This window comes from Heloderma suspectum, chromosome 1 (genome assembly GCF_057233095.1).
Source record: "Heloderma suspectum isolate Gila_16-S chromosome 1, 16-S_ref, whole genome shotgun sequence".
Classification (NCBI taxonomy): Eukaryota; Metazoa; Chordata; class Lepidosauria; order Squamata; family Helodermatidae; genus Heloderma; species Heloderma suspectum.
This window is the reverse complement of record NC_139458.1, coordinates 409,393,311-409,421,082: the sequence shown is the minus strand read 5'-3', so window position 1 is coordinate 409,421,082 and position 27,772 is coordinate 409,393,311. Positions and strand designations below refer to the sequence as shown.

Here is a 27,772-nt window from a genome sequence, read left to right as displayed (position 1 = left end):
CTCTCCCAAGGCACTTCTCTGATCTGTATGTGTCTTTTCTACTTGCAGACCAAGATAAACGGGTGACAGTAAAGTCTGCAGATTTTTTGGCAGCTGCCATAAAATAAGGTCTATTATGGTGAACTGGCTCTTAATTTTTTCTAAAAATAATAGTAATTTTTTTTAGTCTGCCAGTTTTGCTTATTAGTGTTTTATATTTGTATGTTGTAGCTGGTGTAAATAATTTTTATAATCTTACTCTGATAATTTTATCAGTTTTCTTGTGTTGTATGTACAATGTTGCAATGGCTTGTGGCTAATGCAAATAAATTTATATTCTATTTGAATATTTATATCCCACCTTTTATTTAAAAAGTGCATGTTGGCTTAAAAAACCCAAACAGAATTACTAAAAGCAATCTTTGATGAACTAGAGCTAAAAAATGAGCCAAAACTCCACATGGGCTATCAGTTGTTGGGCTGTACCACTTCAAACTGCAGAAAGGTGATCAAACGTTAAAAGCTGTTCTATGTGAAATACTCCATATACATAGAAAATTAGCATATCAGGCAGAAATTCTAGGTCTTTTCCTTCACATGCTAATTTGTATGTGAAGTCATGTTTTATTTACGTGGAGAAGCGTTTAAACATTTGATCCTTCCACCTGCTGTCGGAAGTGGTACAGCCATAGAGATCACATGGGCCATCTGCTCATCTGTTAGCTCTACATATCCTCCATGTGATTTATCCCTTTCTCTTGTTTTTCACCTTTCAACATCTAAAACGTGAAATGGTTGACGAGAATAACAGCAACCGTTTACCTCTTTTCCTGTAGGATAGTTATATTTCAGCTTATATGGCCCTGTATTTGAACTTTATCATTGGTCTGTATTCAAAACTTCATCGTCAAAAGTGTTTGTGTGTATAAAGTTTTTGTTTTTCTTAGGTGAAAGATATTGGGCAATATTTCAGACATCATCTTCTGAAGTCCAGGCACAGAGGGGCATTTGAGCTAGCTTATGCTGGCTTTGTAAAGCTCACTGAAGTACTCTCAAGGTAAATTGCACCAACAGTCATTAACATATTTATTGTTTAATCTCTCCCTTGCATACAGACAGGAGTCACTTATCTGGATGTTACCTTGTTTTTCGCAGAGGTCTGAGGGAGCCTCCAGCATTTTAACCCCCCACCCCGAACACCACCTACTATCTTCCTTAACCAAGATCTCAGTCCTGTCTTGGCACATCTTCCCCTATATACCTGCTTTCCGGTAATTGAAAACCAGTCCAAAGCAAGTGGTCTTGCAGTACTTCCAAAATATACTTAAAGCTAGAATGAGTCTCTAAGGGGCAGTCATCAAGAAGGCATCTCCCTCCCTCCCTCCCTCCCTCCCTCCCTCCCTCCCTCCCTCCCTCCCTCCCATCTCTTATTTAATAAATGTTCAGCCCACCTTTCCAGAAATATACTCAATGCAGCTTACGATAAATGTGGAGGTCCTTTAGTGGTTATCTGCAAGGTGCCTCCAAGTACAGATGATATGAGGAGATGGTCTGCAGGGGAAAAGCAGTGGTTGAAAGCAGGGTTCGACATCCCTTGTCCACATGCCCTTTTGCACTTTCAGTTGCTGCTCCTCAACAGAACTGAAGCAGGCTTGACTTAAAGACAGGGTCCGCTGCAATTGTGTGTAGCTTGGCTCTAACTGTTTGGTAGCATCCTTGCTGCAAAGAGTGTTGAACTGTATCCACAGCTATATGCATACAGGATAGTAAATATTTGCATCAGTGAAGGATAACTGGGTTCTAAGCTGGATTCAAGGGCAGCCACAACTTGATTGCTGGCTGCTGCCACCCCATCTTCTGGACTCAGCCTGTGGGCTCGCCCCATGTAATGGTATGGCCAAGAGGGGGTCTTGGTCTTAGAGACTGCAATGAGACATATGCATGATGGGTCCTAAACTGAGTCTACTCTGCCTTGGTTTGTCCATTTAGAATGGGTTCTTCTTGGGGGGGCGGGGGGAGGTATCCTGGCAGTTTAGTAAGCTTGACAAAAGTTTAAGCTAATTCCAAAAGAAGCTACTGTCGGTATTAGCCTAGTGAGGTTTTGGGGAAGTGTGGAATAATTCCTCCCCACCCACCCCCATTTTTGAAAATGAGTAGTAAGTTTACTACTTTCAGGAAAGTCCTGCAGTTTTGTTTGGAAATTCTCACTGCTTTTCATTGGCTGATATATGCATTTCATAATTTATAAAGGTGTACAAAGGAAGACTTACACCAACTATGATACATAATATTTTTCCATTTAATTTTAATTTGTTCTCCACATAAGAACTAAACAAACTAAAATTCATTTGGGTACAGTCCATGTTGTCAGGGTTGAGCTGTAGGCAGCTGTCAGAGGGGAGCCAGGAGTTGGGTCAGGGAGTCAGAGCTGAGGAACCAAGCCAGGATTTGGAGCCAAAGAACACAGAAATGCACCAGAGCCAGGAAGACAGTTGTTGCTCAGGCAAAGTCCCAACCCAAAGAGGAAGCCTTCTATAGCTCTTCCTGTCAAGGAGGATCCAGTGGCAAACTTGGATGGCTGTGAGTCCAGAGTATGAGCATCCTTCAGTGCCCTAGATTGAAGATGTTACAATCTGCAGTTCTAGTGGCTTACCATACAGGGCATCTGGATATAGAGCTGCCGATTCCCAATCCTGGCCCTGGCAGAATACATTCATTAACTCTTATACACCTGGTTTTACCATAATAATGCGGATAGCATTAGGGGAGCAACCTTTTGAATTACTTCTACCTTGGGATAGGAAGCTTGATTTGCTATTTTTTAAACCACCATGTATACTGTAGACCAGTGTTTTCTGGGCCATTCAAAGGCCATGTAGAATTCTTTTATGCAGAGCTGGTGTATTGCTGCAGCTAAGATTGTGCACTGGGAAGTCCATGTTTCAAATATTAAATCCACTATGAATTAGTTAGGCGGCAAATTTCTATCTCTTAGTTTCTGCTCTCCCCCTCCATTGTGGGGATGCTACTACAGGCTTGTCTTATGGGCCTTTGGCAAGCGTTACTTAAAAATAGCATGATAAAAATCCTGCTGCTGCTGTTGTTAAAAACTGAGGGGCTCTATCATAGAGGCATTCCAAAAGAAAACAAATAATACTTTTATTTCTCCTATGAGGTTTACGGAGCTTGTGGTGGTATTAACAAAAATAACTATTTCTACAACTGATACATGCAGAAACTCATTGCCTATAAATGGATTTATGTCTCAAATAGTATCCTGTTGAGAAACGCACCGGTATTTTTACAAAAATAGACTTCTGGGCACATAGGGCGCAATCCAATATTGCACGAACAGACTACCACTTCTGCATTTAGATTCCCCCTCCTCCTCTTGCCCTCTGCTGCCTCAGCCCCTCAAACTGCTCTGGTAGGTCCCCCAACTGTCCAGAGCAGACTTTGAGGGCACATGTGGGGCTAAAGGGGGAGAGGGAATTGCTCCTTTTCTTTTCCACTGACGGAAGCTATTCCATCTGCAGGCGGATTTAATTGGATACCACTCATAGTTCTATAGCAGGGGTAGGGAACCCTTTTTCCTGGTGAGGTCCACGTTATCTCTGTCAAAACTTGTCTGGGTCTACATTCCAGAAGAGGGTGTGGCTACAGTCAAAAGTGGGTGGAGTTATGGACATGATTCTTACTTTTGTTCTGTATACAGCTGAAAAAAAGACATTTGCATCCAGGCATTCTTCTTCCCAAATGTGTGCAAGGTTTCCTCCATCAGCTTTGTAGCTGGATGACCTGGAGGGGGCTGGTGAGAGGGTGTAGCCTGGGGAGAGTCCAGAGGCACTGACTGAGAAGCCTCGAGGTCCGCACTTGGTCTGTGAGCCAGAGGTTTTCCAGTCCTCTTCTATGGACTCTGCATTTCAGTTGGAAAAGTAGTGTATGTCATGAATTGATACATTACAGTGGGACATTACAAAGTAAAGTACGTATTTTTACATGGGTGAAGAATAGAAGTAGATACTGATTTTTCTCCAGATATTCACAGATAAAGTGCTGTTTTAATTATGTTAGGGGTTTGCTGCAAATTCGTCTAGAGCAGAATTTAAGTTGGAAGAAGACTGCTAAATTATTTTTAGCACACTATTTATGTTTTGAGTATGGAGGGAGGATGCAGATTGTGTGGGACATTTATTGTATTCATTGAAAACGATCAGAGTTGCTATTATGACTATGCAGGAGATTGTTTTAACTGGCAAGAGGAAAACTAAATCAGAGAAACCACAAAAACCATTGGCTGAATTGGAACCAGAGTAACTTACACATTGGCTAACTCTACAATGTTTTAATTAGTGGCTTTGAAGATTAAGTATGATAAAATTAGTTGCTTGTTCCACCTGATATGGGTCAGGACTCTTAACTTGGGGAAGGACATGCTCGACTTGGTGACTGTTGCTGTTGTTAAAGCTCCATTTTCCTCTCTAGATTTTAGGGCAAATTGTTTCTCATGGAATACCTTTTCAGCCAGCCCAGAGGATTGTGCTGTTGCCAAGTTAAAGGGAGTAGCCTCCTCCATTTTCAAAGTCAATAGTTCTTAATGTTTTTATTACTTCAGGACAACCAAAGTTTTGCTTGCACAAAAATGTGGGAGTTAGTGGGTGACTGGACAAGATTGTATTACTTCTGGCATCATCAAAGCAGCACAATGTTATGGTGTTAGGGATTTGTCAGATTTCATTTCAGTATATTTTTCTCTTTCTGCTAGTCCTAGCAGGAGGGAAATAAATGTTTTGCTCAAAGATAAGTACAACAACTTTTCTTTTCAGCTGTATGGTAGCTTGGATGTATTTCGTTTTGGGTCGCTTTTTTGTGAATTCTAGTTGCTGTTTATATTTAGAAAAAAAGTTGCTATGAGTTAAGTCTCAAGAAATGGAGTAAAACTCACACTAAGGATGTTACCTGAGGCCCAAGAGATATTACTTTAAATATTTATGTAGTAGCTGTGTCTTTCTTTCCTTTTTCCTCTAGAGTAGGTGCAGGAAGCCTGATCCAGGTCAGGACGGTAGGGAGGTTTTAATCCTTTTCCCTTCCTATGGGCCTGATCTGGAATCCCCCGTCCCGTGCCTGCAATTTCTATTGCAAAATAGTGTTCCGTTTGCTTTTTGGACCACTATTCTGCAATAGAAATTGCAGGCACAATTAAAAACAATTTTGGTCTCCTGCAGCTAAGTTAATGTGTTTAGCTGCTTCTCTAATATTATCTACATTACATTTTGGAAAGTATACAAAATGGTTAGATACTTCTGTCTAAGGGGCTGGCTAAATTAGGTTTGAGCAACACCTGGGATCAAAGTACAATTGAGGTTTTGCTCTTGATCAAAAGTCCTTTGCTTGAGGTGTTACTGTAGTTCTGACAGCAATATTTATTTTTAAGACCATTTGCTATGAACAAAAGTTTTATAGGGAATTCCAAATTGTATAACTTCAGAGGAAAATATTTTCATGGCAAAAGTACATTTCTGACACCTTGATAAGGCAAAGTTGTAGTAATAAATTGTGCTATTGTAGTCCCTCTTCTTATGCTGTTTAGAAATGAGATGCTAGCTTTTCTGCAATACTTTAAGGGAGCGATCCTATGGCCACTAGACACCGTCTAGAGGGCCATAGGATATGCTCTTTTCTGGGCACCGACCTTGGGTCCATGCTCCGAGGCTGCCTCCTGGAAAACCGATCTCCCCCCATGTCTGCACTGCCTCGGGGACAGGGCGGAGAAGCCCCATCCTCCGCACTCATAAGAGGAGCGCGGAGCGACTGAAAAGGGGCAGGTCTGGGGGCGTTCTGGGGCAGGGAGAGCAGAGCTGCATGTACGACACATTCTATGCGTCATACATGCAGCCTCCTCTGCAGGTCAGTCCCACATGGCTAGACGGCCAAAAATGGCTGTCCAGCGGAAAATAGCAGGCAGGAGAGGTGTGGAGAGAACGATCCCCCCCGTGCCTCTCCTGCCTTGCTTAGGATAGGTGGTCGCCTCTGAGTTTGGAGGTGGCCGCCTATCTTGATAGGATTGCACCCTAAATGTAGATAACATTCGTTTATATATAAACATTGTTTAAAAGGAACCCAATTATGTGGGGATCTTGCCCCATCGACTGGATGCACCCATAACACATGTGTCTTCAGATTTATATATAGTAAAAAGTGCATAAAAGCAGTATTAGTTAACTGTTGAATTCTATTATTGGCTATGTTCAATCAATTTGAATTATTAAAATAAACCTCATGGTGATTATCTAGCTCTGGAGTGCACAAGGTTTCTGGCCTCTAGGGGCCCAAACATACACATACATAGGCACCCAAAGGGTTCCTTGCTACGTGTAGGTTCCTGTGTTAGCGCTAGCAAGGGAAGCCTTGGGCAGGGTCCCCATGACTCTGCAGGCTGCACTGGGAGCATCCGTGGATCACATGCAGGCCGTGGGCTGTGCACCCTTAATATAGCTATAACCCAACCCTGGGCTTTAATTAATTATATGACACATTCTCCATAGGAGCAATTTCTGAAGGCATAAGCCTCACTATGAATGGGCTTGACTTGGTGTTCTGAAGCTTTTGAAAATGAACCCTTGATTAAAAGCTAAGGAATATAGCTTCTCAATGAAGTCTGAACTTGTTGCACTAAATCAAATTGCATTTAGCTCTAGAAACTTTGAGAAAATTAATTGTGGTTTAGCTTTGGCTGTTTAAGGTGAAAAAATAGCCTTAGAGCAACATTGTAAGGGATTAATTAGCAACAACATTTACAGCCTAGAGCAGATGTGCATAACCTGCAGCCCTGGACAGATTTGTGGACCCCATGTTCTTTCCTGGTCCTGCCAAATTCCCCCTCCCATTGGCACCGCTGCTTCCATGCTTCTAATGGCAGCACAAAAGCAGAAATACTGTGTGGGTTGCTGGGAAGGAAAGAGGTTAAAGCCTCATCCTCCCTGCAGTGAGCCAGAAACAGTTGGCATGGCTGGCTCCGTACCATGAATGGCAGTGCAGAAGTAGCAATGCCCATTGTGGTTCCTGGGAATTAGGAGGCTTTAACCTCCTCCTCCCTCAGTGACTCCAAAGCAGCCTCCCCACCCCATCGATCTTGTGCAGATTCGCTGGGATGGGGGCAAGGTTAAAGCCAACATGGGATGTAGTCCTTGGGGCCAGAAAGTTGTGGACCCCTGTCCCAGAGAAAGAAATGGGAAGTTGTACTGCATGTATTGTTTGTTTTCATCAGTTGTTTTCATATGATATATCCAGAAAATGCTGTAAACAACATCTGCAACTCAACACCTGTTTTTCTTCAAACTCCAGTATGGACATAGTGACCTGGTTCCAGTGTAATTGGAAAACACGGCGTCTCCTGTATGCATGAGCTTGCATGAGTCTCTGGCTCATGTGCTCCCTGCTCCTTTAGCATGCAAAAGAGGAGGAAAGGAAAGGAAAGCGGGAAGCATGTCAGCCTGAAGCCAGGCAGGCTCATCCACACAGCACGTTGGGTATGGAATGGAGCAAGCCTACAAACCATGGTATGCAAGTCAAGAGCCAGCTTTTGGATTGCGTGCACTCTTCCCCTCTGTAGTGCAAATTCACCCCCCCCCCTTTCCTTTTCAGCAAAAGCCATGGCCCCATCTTAACCAGGACTTAAAACCAGGGTTTGAAGTAGCTGGAGTAGCAGTGTAAGCAAGTGTAAAGTGATGCACATTGGGGCAAAAAATCCAGACTTCAAGTATAAACCGATGGCATCTGAGCCAGCAGTGATATGCATCAGAAACCTGCCTTTTCTGTCTTTCTGGGCAGATCTCTCAAGAATAGATGTAAAATTTCTGGAAATTTTGAAGGCATGGGAAAAAAATGGTTTTTCCTTAAGGGTTTCTGAAAAAAACATTGGGAAAAACTGAAAAGTAAGCAATATTTATTCTTTAAGCACACTTTACAGATCTAAAGTGACTTTGTTGCTTTAAGACAGCCTTCCCCAACCTGATATTTTGGACTTCAGCTCCAGATATTTTGGACATCAGCTCCTGTCAGCCTCAGGCAGGATGGCAAATTGTCAGGAATGCTTGCCATTGTAGTCAAAAACATCTGTAGGGCACCAGGTTGAGGAAGGCTGAATTAGGAATGTAAAGCAGCCTTTATGTTCCTAAAGTTATATTATGTATAACATAGTTTGCTCATAAAATTATCATTATATTTGAAAACTTTAAAAAGTGAACTTAGTAAATTTGTAATTATTGTCTAAATAAACTGTACTTTTAAAATTTAATATACCAAACACGATTAATTTTATGAGCCAAGTTATACATAACATATACATATTTTAGATTCTGAGTTTTTGTCTGACCAGAGGGAACTTCAGCAAGTAGGCTCTGAAGCATCCCAGAAGGCAGAAGAAGCAGGAAGAACTGGAGGCAGAGGAAGGCAAGTTCAGAAATACAGGACTCTGTAGAACAAAACCTAAACTGTCAAGAATGTACATTTTTTCCCTATTGTGACTTGGAGCCTCCCAAAATATTTATCAGTATAAGATACATTGGATCAATAATTTTAATAAGGAATGGAAGGAACAACTATGCTGAGAATCTTTCTTGCTATAGTTTCATTATTTCCAGACACTTTACTTCTTTAGTCTTTCTATAAAAGTCTTCTTGTTACATAGTTCTTAGAAATCATTTGAGGGCGAGTAAAGGCTTGGTAACAATATATGAAAACCTTGTCTTAAATTCTAAAAGAAAATATTTCATAATCCAAAGCTGTTCAGTTTTTCAGAAAAAAACAAACGGTCCCTGGGAAAAAACGGAAAAAATTCTGTTTTTTCCCCTGAATTTTTCCGTTTTCTTTCCCCGGGCCTTCACATCTCTATTCAGAAACATGAATGACTGGGTGGGGGGGATTACCCTGGTGCTTCGAGAACCTGTTCCTTCTGTGGCCAAGGCTCTACCAAGAGCCAGGTTGCTGTCATTCTGGTAGAAATGTCTCAGAAACTAGCATGAAATGGTTTGAAATACACAGGATCACAACATTTATAATGTTAGGAACTTTGATCTAGCTTGCAGAGTGCTTTTGTAAGGTACTTGGGAGGGAACAACAGAGATGAGGCCACAGCTTTTCCAGAAAAGGTTTTTTTATTGATTAAATAAAAAGGCAAATTGCAAGTTTACTGTCGAAGGGTTTCCCAGAAGAGTGGGGGAGGGAAGGAGAAGAAAAAATGAGATTGAGAAAGTGAGTGCGTTTAGTCTACTTTGAAGCACTTCAAACGGGGAAGTAGAGCATCAGCATAAAAACGAAAAAGTTAGAGCGGAACTGGAGTGGAAGAAGGTAAAATTGAGAAGTTGCAGTGGAACGGCAAGATAGGATTACAGAATGTAAGGATGCTACAGAAGGTGCCCAAATCAGGGCTTCCAAGACATAGCTGGGCAGAATAGCTGACTGCCAGACCACTGTAAAGGAGTGGGAAGGAGAAGAGGTCATGGACAGCATAGGTGCTAGAAGGATCTCTCTCATGACACCAACACATGGGGAGCATTCAGAAAAGATAACAAACCACGAAGAATTCTAGGTTCAGGGGTCTAAGATCAGTTGGTAACTGAAAGGGGGATTTCCAAATGAACAAAGAGGGAGTGTGATAGATACTACGTGTGTGTGTTTTGGTGCAAGTTGGAAGGTCACAAACTCTGTCAGAGCTCTCTGTAGTCAACGATTGGGTTCGCACAATCACCGCAGCCAACTGTAGCTTATTTAAGCCACAGTGGATTGTGGCACATGCCGGCAGCTATTTTGCATATTCAGACACTGGTGGGGGATTGCCATGGTTTGTCATGTAATTCAAACCCAGGCAGCAGGGGTTGTTTGAGGGTTAAACAATCCTCAAATAACCCATGTTGGGCTCCATTGATTGTGTAACCTGGTCCAATGAGTGGCAAGGCGTTGTCCTGATTGCATTAAGATGTAAGCGACTAGCTTTGGTGTGTCCAAGAGCTCCTTAGCTCAAGAAAATGGAACCAGGATTCTCTCGTCCATGTCAGTAGGGGGTGGTGACTGGTCCTGCAAACACACACTGTCTTGAATACCCATATCTTGCCAGTTAGCCATTAAAAGCTAAGAAGGAGACTAAGAGAGGAATAGTAACTGTGGGGACAAAATGGAGATGACCTGATGCTCTCCGATAACACACAGCCTTACAATTGTCTGTGAACATGAGGGACATCATACTTGGCAATGGTGATGCTGCCAGTGGGGTGCACTTGATTTGTGTCTGTCTGAGAAGGGGGGATATTGTTTCTGACATTCCATCCTTCCTTCACCAAATTCTCCCTTTAAATTCTAGTATTTCATTTGTTTTTATATGCTTGTTTATGTTACAGGTGTAACAATGAAAGCCTGAACAAGCTACCGCAGCAATGGCTATACAATGTACTGGAAGAAATTAAATTGAGTGATCCTTCATCTAAACTTTGTGCCACTAGACGGAGTGCTGGAATTCCATTCTATATACAGGTACCTTAAATAGATGGGCATCTGATCTTAATATGGGTGGAGTTTCTTGATTGAGTCTGAGTAAAACAGCTTCTATTTGCTAATTAAATGCATAGGGGTGGGCTTTTTGTTTTTCAGCCCGTGCACCTGTTTTACTTCCAGTGCAACTATGTTTGTCAGTCGAGATGCAAGCAAAATAACACATTCTGAACACATTTACAACTATGCAATCTTATACACTTCATTTGGGATTGTACAAAACATAAATCAAGCAGAATCTGGAATGCAGTGCAGCGCAGTTGACTGGCATTTACTGAGAATAGAATCATTCTAGTGGGATCTGTGTCTCAGTATTTTGGAAGGGCATATAAAGCTTAACAGGGATAGCAAGCCTCCCTGAGCTGCTAATAGTAGTACTATTCATATATTGGATGAAATCCCATTGTGTCCATCTGTACACCGTTGGCGGAATGGTCCCCACCCTTGGTGTCCCCAGCCTGTGTTCTGGAGGGTTGGGGAAACCCTCCAGGGAAGATTTGGTAGGGTGCAGGGGGGAACACAGGAGGGGGAAATTCCATTGTGCAAGTGGAAGTCTGCTTACCTGGAACCCATAATTGTTATTATCAGTGTTAGCGTTAGCTGTGTTACTGAGCAGGATCTAATGGTGCCCTTGTGCCATCAGCCAGGTCCACTGGTCCCAGTACGCACACGGTTGTCCCTGCTAGCCCCGGTGCATGGCCCCTACTGCTGGCAGCTGTGATGTAGTGCTTCCTGGGGCAAGCCGCAAAATGAGCAGAAACACTCATTTCTGGAAGGGACAGGTCATGATTCTTCCAAAAGCAAGTGTTTTCACTTGTTCCGTGGCTTGCCCCTGGAAGCACTACAGTGTGGCTGCCCATGGTAGGGGCTGTGCGTATGCTGGGGCCAGAGGGAATGGCTGTGTGCATATTGGGACCAGTGGACCTTGCCGTCAGCGCAAGGGCACTGTTGGATCCTGACCACTGTTGCCTGTGTTACAGACATTCTACAAAGCATATTATGAAGGCAGTTATTAAACTGAAGATAGAAGCATTTCAAAGTCCTGAAGGAGAATGAGTGGGTTTTACACCCTGATCTCTAAGGAGTTAAGCTATGGTGTGATGATAGGGCAACACTTGTTGCCATTGCTATTTTCTGTGTAGGGAAAATGTCTTGTTCTAGGGCATTGTGTTGGGGCTTATCAATGTTACAGTTCATACCGAAATGAGGATAAGTAGCATTTTGGGACATGTTTGTATTTAGAAAGTGTTCCTACATAGTTACCTGGAAACTTTAGTTTTGAAAATTGATGGATTGGATGGCTCATTCTTTTTCCTAAAATAAGCGAAACGCTTTTTAAATGAGAGCCATCTAGGGAGATTTAAAACTAGAACTGAAGATCAGGAATCGACTTCAGCTTGAAGAAATAATATGCAACAGGATGTATGTATGATGTCTTGGGATGTTTGTGCAAAAGGTTAAACTTTCCTGCTGTTCCTCCTCCCTTACATAGTTCAAAACTGAGCTGTAGTCCCAGTAAAATGAATCAAATATTTATTGGCTTTCTACAGTTGCATAATCCAAAACAGAGATAATAATATCTATTATTATGAAAAACTAATATAGTATGAAGACCGGTGAGAGCCTGTTTCATTGGAGCTCAAATATGTCCCTTGGAGTTTTGCCATAGCTGTTTAACACTTGTACCATTGATTCAGTACAGTATGCACCTCAGTATGTATTATGTACCTTCAGATTACTTTTTTATGTTTTCGAAGGGATGTAGATTTCGTCACAGGTTGCTTTTTGAAACCAGTAAAATCTGCAGGGTAAAAACACCTTGAAAATCCCAGTAAAATTGTGTGACTTCCATATACAGTACATGTATCTTTCATTTTCTTATTCTCCTGTCTTTCTTATTCTCCAGCTCCTTCCAAGTGAGGCTGGGCATGGCTAGCTAAGGGCAATGCAAATACATTTAATATACACCCTTTGTAAAAGAAGAAATAAAGGCACTGTAAAGTACAGTGTCTTGGAAGCTTGGAATATGGAATGCTGGAAATGCAGATAAATACATGCCTTGACCTAATATTTGAAGGAACGCCTCTCCTTATATATGCCTGCCCAAGGATTGAGATCTGTTGGAGGAGCCCTCCTCTGCGTCCCACCAGTGCGAGATATACACTGTGGTGAGACGTGGGAGAGGGCCTTTTCTGCTGAGGCACCCCAGTTGTGGAATGCCCACCCCTTGGAGGCCCGATTGGTGCAGACGCTGGTTTCATTTCAGCGCCAAGTTTCACCAAAGCCTTTGAGGGCTAATTAAATTCCCTAAAGATGCATACTGTTTTTATTGTTTTATATTTTCTAATTGATATTAGCTTGTTTAATGGTTTAATATGCTTGTAGCTGTTTAAATTATTTATTTTTTCATACTGTTTAAATTGATTTTATCTCTATGCTGCCCTGAGATCTTAATGAGATAGGGTGGGATACAAAAGTTTTAAATAAATAACGCAGTGCTTAAATGACCAAGTAAAAATTATGTATGCATGTTAATCCTGTAGAAATGCTTGTCTGTGCTAAGAGAGATGTTTCAAATATTTTTATTCAAAGCATTTTGCAAGGGAGATGGCAGGATATAGGGGAGTTGAAAAGTAAAGCTCAATCCCCCCCCCACTCGTGGTGTTTCGTAGAGTTAAAATGTCCTTAGAAACTTGCTTCCCGAGATGAGACAGCGCACAGAATAGCTCATGCCTTAAAGGATAGTTTAGAATAATAAAATGCAAAAATAGCTGATGTAGCTCTACAGCTCTCATTAGGGCACCTTTGCCTGCCGGCATCCTTCAAGTGTTGGTTCTCAAATTAGTAATGGTTTCTGAGGCAGATGATGTCATGGACTCTACTTCCTATACAGCTCATTTTCTCATAATCTATAACTGAGAATATTGTGAACAGTGGTACAACAGGTGGTGCCCCACATCACCACTCATTTCTTTCTTCATCCTCCTTTTTCCTATGTGTATTTAGCATAGACAGCTTGTTATTTTTTTATGAGACGATTACTTCACTTTCACAAAGGGTACCTGGGTATTGCCGCTTCACCTGAAAACTGGGCCCATCTCAAATAGCGCCACATCAGCATTACATTGTCAGTTTTAATAAAACGTGCCCATAGTAATCCACGGAGTGTGTGCAGACTTCAGTCAGTGAGGTAGAGAATGAAATAAAAAACACAACTATATGCTACAGTAACACTTTTTCTTTACTCTGAGGACTTTGTTTCTGCTGCTTGTTCGTACATCTGTCAGTTTCTGTTTGTCTTCTTGGTCTTTGCTTTTTCTTTGGCTGGCTGTTCATCTCAACAAAAGTTGGCTCTTCAGCAAAGCATGATTTTGGTTTTGATTTTAATATTTAAACGTCCTCCCCCCCCCCCCCTTCTAGGGACTTGAGAAGTAGGTCTTATGCTCCCTGTTTGTGTTATGTAAATGTGTGTAATACACATGTTTGTATCCGGCCTTTGAAGAAACCTGCTGGATCCAATCTGTTTGCAAAAGATTAATGTGTACCTTTTATGCTATATCATTTTTTTTTAAATTCTAGGCTTTGCTAGCTTCAGAACCAAAGAAGGGTAAAACAGCCCTGTTAAAAATGACAATGAAAGAATTGATATATTTAGCTTCACCTTCAAATGCACCACCAAGCACAATCCCTCAGGTAATACATATCTTGCATCACAATGCAAAAATCAGTAAAAGTATTCTTTTTTGTTTAGGATATTGTTGCTGTAGAATTGTAGTGCAATTTAGGCTAGCTCCTGGGGTCCTAAATGAAGTTGATTGGCTGCAGATTCAGGCCAAAGGTACCTCTACATATAATGCACAATTAACCTGTAGAATTCATTCTCACAGGATGTTGTGATTAATGAATCATAAGGGGGATGAACATCAGGGGATGGTTATTGTCATCTTGCTATCCTTGTGGAATCTCACAGGACATCTTGTGGGTACTCTCTGAGGACCAAATGCTTGACCATACAGTCACTTACCTAGCATAGCACTTGTTACCACCATAACCTTTTATTGGTGAGGCAGTACAAGCTTTAGGCCAACTTCAGGGACATCTGTAAATCTTGGTCAGTTACAATATGATTTATAAAATATCATGCACCTGCAAAAAAGCAAATGCAATTTTTGGATGCATCAATAAAAGAATTTCCATTTGGGATAAGTCAGAATTGACTACCTCTTGAATTATGGTGCGCAGTGATTTCCCATGTTAAAGAAAGGTAAATCGGCCCAATATGTTTCAAAATACATTTCTTCTTTAGGGACACTACAATAAGGATTTCATAAGCTATTAAAACAATTATACACTATAACTGTAAGGGTAAAACTAATACTAAAGTATCAGTAGAAAAGGATGATAAACGTTCATAACACATAAATAGATAGTAAAATATGGAAATATTCCTCTCTACAAATAAGAACTAAACAAAATAGATGTTTAAAAAACCTCTGGATGCTTTTTAAGGTCAGTGAAGTACTGGCCCTAAAAGGCACACCACACCATCCCTAGTGCACTCTGTAACCAAATGAATTCAAGGTTTTCCTATAATGAGCTTTATATAATATACTTTAAGCACTAAAAAAAAAACGTGCAGAGTTGTTGGGGAATTAACCCTTTATTTGCATTTTCAGGTCTCCACGGGTCTATATAAAAACTGGTATCAATGAAATAGTATAGGTCCCAACACATATTCCATAAACACACTTATATACCTGAAAAGGGGAATGAAAGAATAAATTTTAAAAAGTATGATTTCCAAAACAGAATGTAAACCTTGGGAAAATAAAAACAAATAAAAGCTTGTTGAAAAATGAAGGTGTCAGATACCCCCCCCCAAATGAGAGATCTTGAATGGTGTGATTGTATTCTATGAAGTGATCCACAAGGGAACACCTGATTTTGAGTTACAGGTGTTGCTTAAATGTTCTCTTGTACATCTTGTCAGGGCTCTGGTGTTTTGGTCAATATACAATTTGGCACAAGGACATTTACAGTGCAGCCCTATACGTGTTTACTCAGCCGTAAGTCCTAGTGAGTTCAATGAGGCTTACTCCCAGGTAAGGGGATATATGATTGTAGCCTTAATTACATTAACTACATTAATGCTACTGGAGGTAGATTTTTATTTTATATTTATCGTGTATTTCATTTCTGTACCACCCAATAGCTGAAGTTCTCTGGGCGGTTCACAAAAATTATAAGCCACAAATACAAAACAATAAAAATAATATAACATGTTTAACCTACAAAATTTAAAAAACAATTTCAAACTGCTACAAACAATTACAATAAGATACTGGACTTGATAAAAACAACTGACATAAATGCCCCATTGTATGTCGTCAAATGCCTGGGAGTAGAGGACAGTCTTAACCTGGTGCTGGAACAATGACAATGTTGGCACCAGGCAGACCTCAGTGGGGAGAGCATTCCATAAAGGGGGGGGGGACACCACCGAGAAGGCCCTCTTCCTTGTTGCCACCTTGCGAGTCTCCCTCGGAGGAACACCTCAGATGTTGATTGTAGTGTCCAGGTAGGTTCATGTGGGGAGAGTGCTCCATCAGGTACTGCTGTCCTGAGTTGTGTAAGGTTTTATAGGTTAAAACCACCTTGAATTGGGCTTGGAAACGTACAGGCAGCCAATGCAAATGGACCAGAATTAGTGTTGTATTCTCCAACCTTCTGGTCCCTGTTATTCATCTGGCTTCCTCATTTTGCACAAGCTGCAGCTTCTGAACAGTCCTTAAGGGCAGCCCCACATAGAGCACATAGACTACTGAAGTCAGGTTATCCCTGTCCAGATAGGGGCATAGTTGGGCCACAAGCTGAAGGTAGTAGAATGCACTTTGAGCCACTGAGGCCACCTGAGCCCCAAGTGACAAAGATGCTTCCAGGAGAAGTCCCAAGTTACAAAACCTGCTGCATCAGGGAGAGTGCAACCCCATCCAGAACAGGATAAACATCCTCCATCTAGTCAAAAGAACCACCCACTAACAGCCTCTCAGTCTTGTCTTGCATTGAGCTTCAATTTATTAGCCCTCATCCAGTCCATTGTCACAGCCAGGTACTGATTTAGCACATCCACAGCCTCACCTGATGAAGATGAAAAGAGAAATAGAGCTGCAGTTGTCACCCCACTTCTGGCCGAGCAAATAAAGACCTTTCCCCAGAGTTAAGTACAGCTAGCTCATGTTATCAACTAGCAGGGAGAGGTTTTCTCCTCTTGCTGGTTATGCCAGCTTCTCCTAACATCCGAAGCAACACTCCTGCACAAAACAGGCAGTACCGCAGGGCGAGGACCTGGCAGATGGATGTCCATAATTAATTCCATCAAGAGTGTATGCAAGTATCTCAAAGAGCTTTCTCCTGTGGAGTGCTCATTTACAGTGACAACTGTCATGACCTCTCTCTCATTTCGATTCTTCCCAATTTGCAACAAACTCCAAAGAATCCCATATTTGAATGTATTTGAGGCATAAAGGTTTTCAAAAAGAAATCTACATATTGACCTGGTTGCACGTAACAACAACTTATGGTTTAAAAAACCCATGGGTTGTGCATGAGTGGGTGACAGCAGGTGTGCCGCCTCCTACTTCCTTGCCACTTCCGCTTTTACTCAACAACCTACAATTGGCTTGTTTGTAGGTGGTTAGTGTGACATCCAATCCCAGACACTTTGGGTTGTTGTGGGTTAAACAACCCAAAGTTAACCTACAATTTGCTTTTAAGTTAACTTTGGGTCATTTACCCCACGAATAACCCAAAATGTCCGTGTTAGTATGTCATACTAACAACCTATAAACGGGAAGCAGCTCGCAATCCTTGATTTGTCGCCAAGCGCTGCCATTACATGCGAACAGCCGCTGTGCGACAGAGGCTCTGAACTAGTATTGTTACTCAGAACAACGGGGTAACGAAGAAGAGGAAATACCCCTTTATGAATTTAGGTAATTTATAAAAAAGGATATCCTAATCTGTCTGTTGTATAAAATTTTATACTCGGCAGAAGAGAAGCAACTCAGTGAAACTTTTCCCTCCAAAGTTCTTCACTTCTGAAGATAACACCAAGGTGGGATCCTGCAAACAAAGAATGTAGGAAGAGCAGTGGGGAAATTGCCATAAAACCTCTTCCTTTTATAGTATGTTCTGTTCGGTGTAACAATAGGCATTATCGACTTCGCAAACCCTGCTTTATCTTAGAACTGGGGCTATCTTTTCATCATTCTAGTAAATGAGGTCGTAGTACATAATTTTGAGGCCATTTGCAACAACTAAGTAGGCTATATTGATTTTTCTCCCTCCCCCCAACCCCAGGTCCATGCTTTAAATATCTTGAGGGCTTTATTCAAGGATACCCGCTTAGGAGAAAACATAATTCCTTATGTGGCAGATGGAGTGCGAGCAGCAATATTAGGTTTTACATCTTCTGTCTGGGCTGTAAGTTGATCCTTTACTTTGAGTATATTAAGTTGGAAAGCCACATGTTAATAATGGTAACCAGGACATTGATTGCGTTTCTCAATAACGCTACAATGTCTGATTGAAATGTTATGAATTCTTTTTATAGAGTTATATGGGATGTATGCTGAGTGGACAACATGCTAGCATGGAACAAATGCTAAAAACAGCCTACAGAACCTCTGAAATTTGGCTTTATCCAGTTCTCTCCGAATTCTGTAGGTCATCATAGCTTAGTTATATTTTGTATATTGCCTTGAACGCTAATTTTTTAAAAGGCTATGCTGTCATTTAACTTTGGTTTGAAAGCAAAATATTTTTCCTTCATGTAGGAACATTGTTTTTCATTGTCTGCTTGGTTTTTTCTCTAGCAAGAATATAATATATAGAATGTAAACATTCTGGAAAAACTAAAACACTGATTAACACTAATCTTTATGTTGCTTGATATATTAGGTGAGGAATTCATCTACACTTCTCTTCAGTACCCTAATTACAAGAATATTTGGAGTTAAGAGAGGAAAGGATGAGAACTCAAAAAAAAACAGGTATATTCCTTCTGATGCTAAGAAGTGCCCTTGTAAAATATACTATGGCCAAGAACAATTTGAGAAATTTTGTTTACTTTTTATGGATATATATGAAGCATAATGTTACTAAATCATTTCTAGACTTGTTTCAGATCTGATGCCAAGAATTAAGCTCTGTGGTAAAAAAAAATAACTACTGTGAGCAGCAAGTGTTAAATTGGGTTTAAAATTAAGCTGTAGGGCAGCTGTTGAGTGTGGCTGAGCCTCTTCATTTTCAAATATCTTTTTGAGGAACATGGCTATATGTGTTGTTGTTTATTCGGTCAGTCGCTTCCGACTGTTCGTGACTTCATGGACCAGCCCACGCCAGAGCTTCCTGTCGGCCGTCGCCACCCCCAGCTCCCCCAAGGTCGAGTCTGTCACCTCCAGAATATCATCCATCCATCTTGCCCTTGGTCGGCCCCTCTTCCTTTTGCCTTCCGCTTTCCCTAGCATCATCATCTTCTCCAGGGTATCCTGTCTCCTCATTATGTGGCCAAAGTACTTCAGTTTTGCCTTTAATATCCTTCCCTCAAGTGAGCAGTCTGGCTTGATTTCCTGGAGTATGGACTGGCTGGATCTTCTTGCAGTCCAAGGCACTCTCAGAATTTTCCTCCAGCACCACAGTTCAAAAGCATCTATCTTCCTTCGCTCAGCCTTCCTTATGGTCCAGCTCTCACAGCCATAGGTTACTATGGGGAATACCATTGCTTTAACTATGCGGACCTTTGTCTATATGTATATAGGTGTATATACAGAGAGAGATTCATTTAGACATCTGTATATAAAGACTGTGAGAAAGATGCTATTACCTGAAGATCCACCAAAGGGAAATTCAGAATGTAGTACTAAATACTAAGTATTTTACTGATGAATGTCCAAGACTCCAATCTCTGAAGTCTACATTATATGACTATATTGTGGATCTAGCAAACCTGTTTTATTAGTATGTCGTGATGTCTGGCCCTGATGACATGACTGAGTTTTATAATTGCTGAAAGCAAATACTCGCATTGCAGTGTTTTTACCTTTTGCTTATCCACTGAACTGCTGTTTTTCTGTTTCTCCACTTTGCTCAAGAGTAGACCTCAGACATTTGTGCTTGCTGCAACTTGGAACTAATCTACAGTTAACTGTAGACTTGTATTTTTAAGTGCAATCCTAAGCATTTTTATTCAGAAATCATTCTTATTAAGTTTAGGGGGCCTACTTCCAGGTAGGTGTGCATGGGATTGTAGCCCTAGTTTCACAAATGCTACCTTTCCCATCTCTTAAAAGATGCACTTAAAACTCCAAGCATAGCAGCAACCTTTGCATATGTGCTTCTTTTGGTTTTGGTTGTTTTCGCGTTGCTGTACTTCAGCAGTGGCCTCACATTTTGATCTAGTCAGTTCCATGTGCATGTTAGGAGGAACGCATGGAGCTGTGAGTATGTTTTTGTGACGAGGAACTACACTGGGCACACTTGGGGATTATCTCTGTGTTTATGGTATATTGTCTGAGTGACAGGGAAGAGTGGGGCAGTTGTGTTCATTGCTGGTATGGGTTGTGCAAAGAGTCTTAAAAATGGCTGACAGGTTGTAATTTGTGACTTCTGCCAGATGTAGAACAGCTCTGCATGTATTGCTCCCTAGTTGTAAAGGACTATCAGTTAAATCTGACCCTTTTATCTGGCTCAGATGAAGTCACACTTAATCTGTAAGTGGAGAAATAATGGTGATGACAAAATGGGTTTGAGGTCTGAATATGTTTTAGATGTTATGTATCATGTTTAATTCCAGGTTTAAAATAAGTTAATAAGAGAGCAGTCCTATGGCCCCTAGACAGGGTCTGGGGACCCATAGGATAGCTCAGATTTCTGGATCCAAGGTCGGGGACAGTGATCTGACCTCAAACCCAGGAGTCTGAGCTTCCTGCCCCCTCCCCCTCCCAGCTGGTGCGGAGAGAACCACTCTCCGATGCTGCAAAAGTGACCTCGGAGAGGAGGGAAAGGAGGTGGTTCTGTGGGCGTGGAGGGGATCCTCCCTTAGCTAGATCGGCAAAAAATATATAGCAAAAATGCAGAGCTGGAGAAGCACGGAGGCGAAGATCACCTCCGTGCTCCTCCCGCTCTGTATAAGTGCCCTTCAGCCTCTGAATTTGGAGGTTGATGGGCATCTGGATAGGATTGCACCCCCAAAGGTGCAATGCTATGCATGTTTAGACAGAAAAATATCCTACAATTTCCAGCATGCCCCAGCCAGTATGGCTGGCTGGAGGGATGCTGAGAACTGTAGGACTTTTCTGGCTAAACATATGTAGGATTGTGCCCCACAACAACTAAATAAGAAGCTAGTTAAATATCTTTATAATCTTTCAAAAGTTTTACATTAAAAAAACCTCTTTTTAAAAAGTACAATCTGCACATGGTAACTGGAAGGTGCTACACATTACTATTTCACAATTCAGTGTGATGTGATTGATCTACATGTATTACCCCATTAATGTTTAATTGTGTTGGAAAGGCATTGGTCATATGGCAAAATAAAAATTTGAAAGAGCAAAGACTCAACTCAGGTGTACATGTAATATCTGACATTACTTAGAATTCGCTTTTAAAATCGAACATGCTATAATTTCTATAGAAGGATGAATTTACCCAGAGCTTTTAGTAACTAGCTATAGTCATTTTTGTGAATGGTGTGAACCCATGGATTTCACACATCTGCAGTCCCACTGCAGGACAGGGTCTCTTGAGTTGGGGGTGGGAGACTGGGGAGGAAACACTGAGCAGATCCTGCATGTGAGAGAGCTTAGAAGTGGCTGGTTTGTACTCAGGAAGATAGACCAAGGTCTAATTCCTAAGTGCACTCTGAGCAGGAGTAGGTAACAGAGCAGATATGGAGCAAAAGTGAGAGGTCCAGCAGGGCAAAGAGTGAGGAAGGAGCAAGTGTAAAGCACAGGGTCCAAGGAAGATACACACAAGGGCCACAATCCAACATGAGAGTTAGACATAGTTAAGCCTATAGGTTTGATTTAAATGGGAAAAAGCTAGTAGACTGCATTGGATTGTAGCCATGGTGTCTTATTGTACAAAGTGCTGTTAGGAAGACATGAAAGGGCATGATCAGTTATGCAGTGGCAAAAAGGGGAAGTTGGCTGAGACCTAGGAATCCCAAAATCTTCAGTGGATGAGCAGTGGCTCAGGAAGCAAATCTCCAGCCCAAATCTGGACATCCTGTGGCTGGTGGCTCTGACATCACCTGGTTTTCAGTTCGTAAGAGTCTTGAGGAATAAATAGCATGTATGAGCCCTCCAAGCAGCTCTAAACTGCATTATCGCAATTTAAAGGATGACTTTTGGGACCTGATCCTTTACCTGAAAATTATAACGGGAATCTCTGCTTCGGGAAATCTACACTTTATATGTATGTATCTTGGTTAGGCATTTGGGTCACTTTTGTAATAAAAAACCACTAGATGTCTCTCTTGATGCATGGTTTTTGTTGCAGAATAAATGCTGTGTATCTACATCAACTATATGTGATTTTTTTTCCCCCTTCAGGCAGCCTTTGTTTCTAAGCTGTACTGTGTTTGGAATACAGTCAGATAGATTTTATATAACTTTCGGGGTCATTTTAAATGAGCCAACGTTTTAGAATTGGGAAGCCTGAGGGCAGGAACTTTTTCATAAAGGTGGATCTTGTTTCCACAGATGTTGTGTTGATGCACCTCCCATGCCTTTTGACTTAATTGGCAGCCATGGGTGCCTCTTAAAAGTAGGCCACGTGGGCAGGTGTAATCAAAATGAATGGGAAGCCTGATCCTCCAGACTGTGTGATGATAGAGGAAGCCTCATTCAAGTAGTTGTGGCTTGTGCCAGAATGTTACTTTGGGGATCATTCCAATAAAGTTAGTATTTCCATATCCAAGGCTGAAAATCTAGAGGAGGATGTTACAGAATGTTTTGAAAAGAAACGAAGAGGTCAGACAATTTAAAACATTTCTTTTAATTCCTAGAAGAACCTACGGCAGTAGTACTACGCTTCACATTGATAAAGAATAACAAAAGAGCACCTTCTGAACCCATTTAAAACTACAGTTTTACATTTGATTCATATGTGTGTTTAAATCATGTCTGCTTTACCCTTGACACAGGTGCAGGCCAGGGTAGCTTACACCATTTAAACATTATCTTTCCCTCCCTTAGCCAAACTCTTTTGTAGATAGATTTAAAACAACTGGTGGAAAACATATTCATGCCCAGATGACGTCCACTCCCTTCTCTCCTACTCAACAGAACAATCCCTCCACTCTACTCTAAAGCTCTCCCCTGGCTCATTACTTCTGCACTCCTCTTGACCTTCTCATACCTCTCAACTCTGCATGGGATGGGCGTAGCTTAACTGAAAGTCTAACACACGTTTTCTTCCTTATCCTGTAGAACGTGATAAACAAGAGTATATAGAGGAAAGACTTTTGTTGTGTAAGCTGCAGTTCACGCACTAATGCACACAGGAACATCTACCGAATTAAACTTAAAGGAATCCCATAACTCCCAATTGATTCCTGGTAACAATTTCATATTTGTTTCTGTGCGGTAAATCCCACTGATAAAGAAGTTTAGTTATGTAAAACAAATTATATCCTCGTTTCCTAGCAAGTATTTTGATATATGGGGTCACGAAGAGTTGGACACGACTTAATGACTGAACAACAACAACATTTTGATATAAATGCTTATCTCAGTTCCTTGAAACCTGAGATGATGCAAGAATGGGCAAATTATGTGCCATTGAGAGCCATTTTGGAAGTCTGGTTAGCTGCCTCAGTAACATGTAATGAAATAATACTTTGGGGAACATGGTTGATGTGTGTTACACCTAAACATGGGTGGTTTTTGTTTCCCAGATTGCCTTCAAAAATGTACCTTTAAAAACTATATATATGCAGTTAGAAATCATGAGAAATGAAAAATATAATGGATTGGGGCATTTTTTTTGCGTTCTCATTCCGCATTCTTTAGCAAGAGTTGCACTTAAACTTTAAATTGTGTGTCTCTAAACCCATAAGAGCCAGGAAGATTTAATCTCCACTGTGGGTGGCAGATTTCCCCCTGTTTCTGAGTTGTTATAGGGGCTTCATGGTACAATGGGGTTTCCTGCTTCGACATAGATTCACTTCATACATTACATTTTAAGATGTAACATGTGAATAAGATAAACAGGTGCTTGAAAACATATTTCCTTCAGGTACAGAGAACTGTGGCTCCCTGTTCAGTGTATGCTTAGTAGCAGCAGCCACAGAGTTGTTGTTTAATGTGTAAAACAATCTGTATTATACATTAGTAAAGGTTGAGGAATGATGTTTAAGTGCAAATAATCATCTGTGCTTTTGGACAGCTGTATAAAAATACCTGCTGAGGAATGAGGATGGAAAAAAATGGTTTGAACTATTGAACTTTGATACCAGCAGGGCCTACCTGTAACTTCCTGAAGCACACTTATCTTCTGTTTACAACTTTGGGCAATGAGTAATGATCCTTCCTTTACTGGCATGTTGAGTACAGACTTCTGTGAATTTCAATTAATGCCTTAGTAGTACTGATCAGGAAAACTGTTCAGATATTGACAAACATTTTTCCCCTTGGCAGGGCAGATTCTCCGAAACTCTGCCATCTATTCTGTAGTACCATGTTTTTGATCACAGCCACCATTCTTTGTTCTGAATGCTGTAAGTGCTGAGTATACTTTTTTTTTTTCACTTAACCCCTCACCCCCGAATATTAATGGCAGTTCTCATTCTGTCCTGTGTACTTTTATGTTGTAAACTGAATTGGCAAATTCACACGAAGTACAGGATTCTAAACAGGCTTTAGAGAGAGGTATGTGGCTGTCACAGATTTGGAAGAAAGCCCTGTGGGCGTGCATGTGCGTGCATGCGAGAGAGAGAATGAGTTTAGCGGATAAAATAATTCTGGCATTACTAATTATTGAACATTGTACCCCGCTAAGAGAGTGCAGACTGGTAGAGTAGATTCTCTATTGAATATTTATGGAAAGAAGCACCAGTGTTTCAGAGGCTGAATTTGTATAATTCAAATGCATACAAAGGTTGTTGGAAGATGAAGTTGATAGGTTGTTTAAAAAAAAAAAATTGGTACAAAGTGTGAGACTTTTAGTTACTCTATCTGTGTGAGATGCTAAACAATATCAGGATTACAGCCACAATATAATGAAGTGATTTATGTATTCAAGCCTAGTACTCATTAGGGTTTATTGTTTTTCCCTTCAGCAAGTGCATGCATAGTTCAAGAGTACATGCCCACTGCTGGTCTGCAACTTATATCTGTAATCATTAAAATATTTCATTTCTAGTGAATATTTCAGTTCTTTGAATTTCTTTGATATAAGTTCACTTTTACTGTATGTTCTAATTATATTACTGTTTGAGATCTTAATTCAATCAGATTTTAGCGGCTTTTTTTGGAAACTGAATCTATATTAACTTAGTCTTTTATTTTTTAATTCATAATAACTTGATTTAAAAACCCAGGTACTATGGGAGATAAAATCAATCTGAGATAGCACTAGGTTTGAGGGGGCTCTGGGAAAGCTGTCCTCTCGTCCCCCTCACCTAAAGCTTACCAAGGTTGTTATACTGGCAGGCAGGTTATGCAAGGGCGAAACTGGTGGGTTTGCCATATCTTTTGGCTCCTCTATCGATTCCGGAGCCCTTGTCCAAAGTGTGGCTTTCAGCCGATCTGACCTATTTTTTCTCTCTTGCTTCGAGAAGGCTTTACAGTGGGGACAAGCATCAACAATATGCCCTTCACCAAAGCAGAACAGGCAGAGAGAGTGGCTGTCTGAGGGCGGCAGTTTTGCTTCTCAGTGGGCGCACTTTTGAAGGGGGCCTGAGGGCCATACACCCATGAGGGCAATTGCGAAAGTTGCGAAAAAATAATAGAAATTAACAACAGTAAGAAGACAGAAATACTCTGATACAAGAAGAAAGAAAGTGAAAAAACCCTTAGCTTTTGTCAAAATTGCTATTTTAACAGCGAAACGACAAGAGAGCCTTCCTTATGAGGCGTACACAATGGTGGTCGAAAGAGAACTGAGGGAATAAGTGGGCATCTGCTAGAGAAATGCACCCTGGAAGGCAGGGGAGGGGTTCCTGCCAAAACTTCCTCAGCTGTAGAAGCTTCCTGAATCGAGGCTCCGCGTAGGCGCAGAGCCCATATGTGTCAATGCATAGATGACCACTCAAAGAACTACAGTTAAAGGTCGCAACCTGTCTATACTGTGGGAGGTAAAATCAGCGAGAGATGGCATCAGGTTTGAGGGGGCTCAGGGGAAGCTGGCCCCTGGTCCCCCTCACCTAAAGCTTACCAAGGGCAGAGGAGATGGTTGGGGATGAGTGATGGCACTGGGGACGGGTGGCCTGGGTAGCAGTAGAGACAAGTGGCAGCACTGCAGGCAGTGCAGCTGGGTTGCCTGGTACTCAGTCAGCTGGGTGAGCCACCTGCTGCTGCCGCCATGTTCATTATCCCCAGTGCCTATGGGCATCTTATTCAAACTGTGTCCTCAACCACTATGCATGTAGTCTTTGCACACCAGTGCACTGCCCATTGCTGGTATGATAAAACTGCATGCCCATGTGAACCAGCCTGACTTAAATGACTGCATGCAACACTGCACAGGTAAATTCTTCTTGCTTGCCTGAAGTCATGCTTAAATGGTTAAACTCTTACTGATAACATTCTCCTGTATAGAAGCCTGGGACCAGTCTCTCAGTAATTCTGAACCAGAGCTTTTTTTACTATCTGAAGATTTAAAAAAATGGGTGCTAAAAAATAGTTTATTGGAACAAGGCTATTTTTGTAAGCGAGATACAAAACATTAACAAATAAACAACATGCCTTAAGTTCCCATAATATTAAATGCAATTATAGGGAACAGATAAGAATTCTGAATAGCAGGCAGCATAGTGGAGGGAGGCAGTTTCAGCTTCTAGCAACAATTTGGATACAAGCTGAAGATCGCATATTCTCTAGGGCTGCTTTAAGAGGGTTACATGTCCATTTCTTTGAGTACATGTTGGTTGAATTAGTGGTGCTTATGTCCTCCCTGCAAGAACATTAAGAACATAGGAAGCTGCCTTATACTGGGTCAGACCATTGGTCATCTAGCTGAGTACTAGTTACAGTATAGACTCTGCACTCTGCAGTGACTGGCAGTGGCTATCCAGGGTTTCAGAAAGACATCTTTCTCTGGAGATCCTGGGGAATGAACCTCGGATGTTTTGCATGTAGAACATGTACTCTGCTACTGAGGGAGCTCCATTGGCCTGCTACTTCAGATCATTTTTTGTGGATTTTTAAAAACTTAAAAGAACAACAGTAGACCCACATGCCATATCAAAAACAACTTTGAAATTTCACTTAGTTTCAAAAGCAGAAACTGAACCCCACAATCACTTTGGGCACACGGTACTTGTTTTAGAGTTCTTTAGATACTGAAGATGGTTTCCACTGTACTCTTTTCTTTTTTACCTTATTTGTAGTCTCTGCAGTCTCACCTGTGGGATCTATGGCTGTGCAGAATTAGTCTTAGAACATTGTAGACTAGAGCTCTAGCCATGGAGCTGGCACCCATTCCTTCTCCCTCTTCAGGAGAAGTATTTTGTGTGTACACATACCTTGAAATGGGGAGCGCCTTTCTACTCCGTTCTCTTCTAGCTGTTCCAGGAGCAGCACCGGAAGAACATTCTCTGGGTTTCCATATCTTTGGTCATTTGTTCTTTCAGCGGAAGCTTTCTCAGTTCTTTTTTTCTGTTTTGTTTTCTTTAGTCTGGAACATCATTCCTCATTGTATTTTTTAATATATTTTTTTCCTCCTTGGCTGCCCAGGTGCCTGTGTGCATTGGGTCTCCTTTAAACATTGCTGTTCTTGTGGGGGAAATTTCCTCTTTGGCTACAACCACTATTTGATTTGCTTGGGAGAGGGGTGCAAGGTAAACAGATATACCCATTTCCTTAAATTTACCAAGCAGACATGCTGCAATTTTTATAAAACTTTGTGCCTCACTGTTGGAGAAAGCTCTTTCAGAATGCTAAAAGCACTATTGTTCCAAGAGTACATTATTTGGTGGTAGAGCTATGATAATCCTTCAAGGCAGTAATCAAAGGAAGTAAAT

The 27,772-nt window shown here is 41.2% G+C and overlaps 1 protein-coding gene across 16 annotated transcripts in view; it reads left to right on the top strand.

Moving 5' to 3' along the window:
* The window catches only part of THADA (THADA armadillo repeat containing), a 229,432-nt gene that overhangs the window by 45,256 nt on the left and 156,404 nt on the right, over nucleotides 1-27,772 (top strand). For 15 of the 16 annotated variants that reach the window (XM_084828927.1, XM_084828928.1, XM_084828930.1 and 12 more), the window contains 5 exons: nucleotides 927-1,036; nucleotides 10,374-10,506; nucleotides 14,104-14,217; nucleotides 17,884-18,006; nucleotides 18,484-18,575. In XM_084828927.1, coding sequence (XP_084685053.1) covers nucleotides 927-1,036; nucleotides 10,374-10,506; nucleotides 14,104-14,217; nucleotides 17,884-18,006; nucleotides 18,484-18,575 — 572 coding nt within the window. The remainder of the gene's footprint in view (nucleotides 1-926; nucleotides 1,037-10,373; nucleotides 10,507-14,103; nucleotides 14,218-17,883; nucleotides 18,007-18,483; nucleotides 18,576-27,772) is intronic. The other variant, XM_084828934.1, reaches the window with a different exon arrangement.